This window comes from Oryzias melastigma, linkage group LG16, assembly GCF_002922805.2.
Source record: "Oryzias melastigma strain HK-1 linkage group LG16, ASM292280v2, whole genome shotgun sequence".
NCBI classification, from domain to species: Eukaryota; Metazoa; Chordata; class Actinopteri; order Beloniformes; family Adrianichthyidae; genus Oryzias; species Oryzias melastigma.
This window is the reverse complement of record NC_050527.1, coordinates 26,703,015-26,707,419: the sequence shown is the minus strand read 5'-3', so window position 1 is coordinate 26,707,419 and position 4,405 is coordinate 26,703,015. Positions and strand designations below refer to the sequence as shown.

The following is a 4,405-nucleotide window of genomic DNA, read 5'->3' as shown; positions in this document are numbered from 1 at the left end:
AATTTAAAACTTGTTATAATTAAAGAATATATATATATTTTGTTATTCAAGTGTGAAATTTGGTATTCTTCTAAATTTTCAATGTTTCTCAGAAGTTTTCCAAATTATTTTTTTCAAATGTTCATTTACATTTTTTCAAATTTCCAATAAATCCCTTAAGGAGCTCCGTCATTAAAGGGTTAATGTTTAAATTGATTTATTCTGGAATAATATTCCCACCCGTTTTCATTCATGGTGATGTTCTGTTTTTAAGTTTTATAAATTTAGTTTTGGTGTGATTAATACACGTCTATCCTGTTCGGCCCACATTCTAAGGTGTGATTTGGATGTTGGCCCCCGTGTGGTTGAGCTCGACGCTCCTGCTTTAAGCTGATCCTGATCGAGTCCATACATAACCACACGCTAATGGAGCTTGGAAGTGGGAAACAAAAAAAATAGTTTAAAAAAAGTGCAATATCTGTTTGGTTTGGGTTTTACATCCAGTTCAGGAATGTTCCGATCAATCGAGTATTGAAGTGATCGTTAGCCCCGCCCTCGACACACTGTAGCCTCTGTTGTAGATAAAAACACGCTAGCACGCTAGCTGCCCGAACAAGGGCAATAGGTGAACTTTTTGCACTCTTTTTGGGGTGCCGTTTTCGCCGCCGGTTTGGAGGCGCTACAGCAATGTCAGCTGGGTAGTGAGGGGTACAGTGGTGGGGGGGGGGACCAGCTGCCCGGGAAGCGCCCATTAGGAGATAGAGCCAGAGATAAGTGCTCTCACAGGCCCCTTTTCAGAGGCATAATTAGCACACTTCTTATCTGCTGCTCAATTCACATTCACACCCGCCTGCCATGAATGGAACGTGAAAGAGAGGCAGAAATCTGGGTGGGGGGGCCGAGGTAGAGGGGGCAAGATGGAGCGCCGGGAGGGGAGGCGGCGAAGGTGGAGTGGGAAGCCGCTCCCAGACAAACACTCATTTGAGGAGACAGACATGAGCGAGTTAATGCTCCTCCTTTCTCTTTCTCCATCCTCGCAGCGCGGCTTTGAACTCCTGAACAAAAACAGTGGTTTGTGCATCAAACTGCAATTTGGTAAAACAAAGCTATCTGGGGCTATAATCATCCTAATCAGCAAGAAAAAAATAAAGCCTTTGCAGATATTTCCAGATTATTCCGCCCTTGGTGATCCATTTCTCCCCCCTCAAATCTTCTTCATCAAGCCCAATTGTGGAAATCTTCCTCCAACTCCGCCAGCGACATGCAAACCTTTAATGGCGCGTCCTCGGCGCTGCATTCTTAATTGATTTTAATAAAGAGTTAAAGTGCCGCGATGCTTCCTCTTTAATTTCTCTGTTTCCAACACACACCCGCTCGCAGCGTCGCCTCTTTGTGAGAAGATGGCGGGGGCCCTCGACGTCGTCGGACGGCGTGCAGCTAATATAAACACACTTTGTTTGGTGTTGCAACACTGTCGGCTGCTAAACTCCAAGCCCTCAATAATCAGGAGAGACTGGCTGTTGACTCACTGCAGACGCACACAGGCGGCTTTTGTGCCCATTTCATATTTTGCACATATAGAATTAAAAAAGATTTGGAGGCGTCTAGAAAGTACGGAGTAAATAAACGCTTCTCACGTCAAGGATTCGTTTGTTTGGACACAAACAGAGCTGCCGGGAAGCGCAGAGATCTTGATATTAAAAAGCAGGCGTGACGGCGTGACGGCTGGAACAATCCTCGTCTATCCGGCAAACCGTGTAAACGCCAAAATCGACGACGACGTAACTCACATGTCTAAAATATGAGGAGATGAGTGAAGAAACGTCCTTTCATCAGATCCTCATTGCAATTATTAAATGTTTAATTTGCTCTTTTAAGGTTAAAATTTACAAGTTACAGCATGATTTTAACGTAATATTTATATTCAGTAAAGACAAAAATATTTGTGACGAATCACAACTAACAAAACCTGTCATTTGCTACAACTAATAAAAATATTTATTTTTTATTAGGGCTGTCGACATTAATACACAGGAATAGTAATAATAAAAAAAGTGTTAATTAATCCCACCGCCATCTTCTGCTTCGTGCCGAGTTCACTTCAAGGTTTTTCCCACCGATCTCTAGTACTTTATTCTCATTATTTTCTCGGTTTAGATCACTTTTTCACTCAAAGATGACTTATTTCATTTGTGGTGCAGCCAGTTGTCACGGTAACACGACAACAAGCCATTGAGTATCAAAGGAAAGTGATCAATAAGCCGATCGTCACGATAGATTAAAGAATCAGTTCAGACAGAAAGTTCACGTCTAACCGCTCGTTCTTGTCCAGAGGATGACCCAAACGTTTGTTCTGAAGAAGCCTGCACAGTGATATAGAACATTTGGGCTCTGTGACCAGAACTCCCTTATGAGGTGTGCAGCCGCACCCACCAGCCAATCAGAATCAAGCATTCACCTGGACCGTGTAAGGTGCAGTAACGCCTCTGACTGTATGTCAGCACCTTGGAGTGTTTTGAGTAATACTGCAGACAAACGTCTCATCTTACTGATGATGTGTTTCTGTGCACACAAATTACACTTCTGAGTTAACAGTTTATGAAGTTAAACATTTCAGACAAAGAAAAGGAAGAAAAATGTTTCTTTTCTGGCCAGTTTTTGTTCAAAAGCCACATATCGCCGTATAAAACGTACCTAGTAAAGCATTGAGATTAATCACAATCCAAAAGTGAAACACATCACGATTATTTTTTTTAATCAATTGACAGCTCAACGCAAAAGTTTAATATAATGAAAACTAAAACGTTTTAAATGTAGAAAAAAAAAGAAAACTTGTTAATCGATTCCAATGTTTTACTTTTATCGCTGTAAAAAAACAAGATTTTGGAGCTTTGGTGTTTCAGACAATCACCATTTTATTTAGGTTTGCTGTATATTTCTAGCCAATCTTTTCACGTTTAAACCAATTGTGGGCGGAGTAATTTCAGAATGGGTGTGGCTATAGAGTGGGTGGAGCTTCAGTCAAAATGTCAAACGTTTGAACTTCACAGCAGAAAGATTCTAAATCCCTCAGTGATGTGTACATCGCTCCGTTGTCATGGCGATGAAATGTGCGTTCACCTCAGAAAACAATTGAGCTGCAGAGATCGTCAGAAAGAAGGAAATAAAGCATCTTGGTGCATTCAAGCACCCTCTTCACCTCGTCACGCTTTTGGGAAAAACATTGAAGCTTTTTTTTATTCTGAATAATCACTGAATATAAAGTTCTGAAGCGTCTGTGCGTTCATGGGGCCGTACCTGACTCTTGGAGGCGGCCACCTTAGCGAAGAGCGCCTGCGACACTTTGGCCCTCTTCATCTCCTGCTGGATCTCGTCATAAATGGTGGAGTTGATGTTGAGGATGCAGCTCTCCGTCTTGCCGTTCCACTCGCTCGGCAGCGGCGACGGTTTCACCTGTGAGGTGACGGACAGGTGAAGCTCCGTGTTTGAGGCCGGAGCGGCTGGGCGGACGAGGGTCTTACTCACAGGTGAAATGCCCACGGGGATGCGCGGGTTCCAGTCCTCGGGCCGGATGCTGTTGCAGTCGTCGCGGCGGGGCTGCGGCACAGAAACACAGCAGAGGAGGTTGAGGGTCGCCGAGAGCTGCTCCGCTCAAAAACACTTGGAGGAAATGTTCTCCCCACGTTTCAAGATGCTGATTAAACAGCAAATTCAAGTCAAGTGAAATCCAATCAGATGTAATCAGAGGCTTGTTGCATCTCCACAAAAACCCTTTGACAAGGTAACAAGTATCCTAATAAAGGCGTTCCAGAGGCGGTTTAGCATATGAATGCCTGCATACCGGGCTGCGACTGAAGCATCACGACAGAAACTCCAGAGTTCGTCTAGACGCCTCCAAAACAGCCCAAACTTTGTGGTGGAACGGGAATGTCGGAGCGTTTCATCCTCTTTACGAGCGCGGCACGGGACGGCAGCGCGCCGGCGTGGAGGCCGGGGGCGTGCACCGACCCATCAGCACACACGAGAGAAACATACCTCTGCATCTGCTTTTATGAGGCCAATAAAAAGCCGCCTCTGTCTCGGGCTGGATTGCCACCCGGCTGATTTATGTGCGTAAATTCACACCGCAGCGGTCCATAGGAGCGGCTGGCAGCTGGCCAGGTGTACACGGCGTGCAGGCGTGCGCCTTTGTGCGGTAGAAACAGGTCTATATGATAAATGTCGATGAGCTGAAGTCATAACGGAGGAGTGCATGAGGCCTCCAGCGACGGCACAGATGTGTCACCGGAGCTCAGGGTGACATAAAAGCACCAGCAGCTGCTTTGATCCGAGGCTTTTTGTCACCTTTCTGCTCAGTTATGTAAGCCGCTCTCAGGTGGGGGGGGCTCACCTGAATCTGGACGTGAGCAGACCAGCAGCAGGGAAT

At 45.2% G+C, this 4,405-nt stretch overlaps 1 protein-coding gene across 6 annotated transcripts in view; it reads right to left on the bottom strand.

Annotated features, from left to right (window-relative positions):
• The window catches only part of LOC112136656 (DNA-binding protein SATB1), a 69,870-nt gene that overhangs the window by 18,733 nt on the left and 46,732 nt on the right, over nucleotides 1-4,405 (bottom strand). For all 6 annotated transcript variants that reach the window (XM_024258502.2, XM_024258506.2, XM_036215765.1 and 3 more), the window contains 2 exons: nucleotides 3,505-3,576; nucleotides 3,277-3,432 (listed from right to left, as the gene is read on the bottom strand). In XM_024258502.2, the coding sequence (XP_024114270.1) occupies nucleotides 3,277-3,432; nucleotides 3,505-3,576 (228 nt within the window). The remainder of the gene's footprint in view (nucleotides 1-3,276; nucleotides 3,433-3,504; nucleotides 3,577-4,405) is intronic.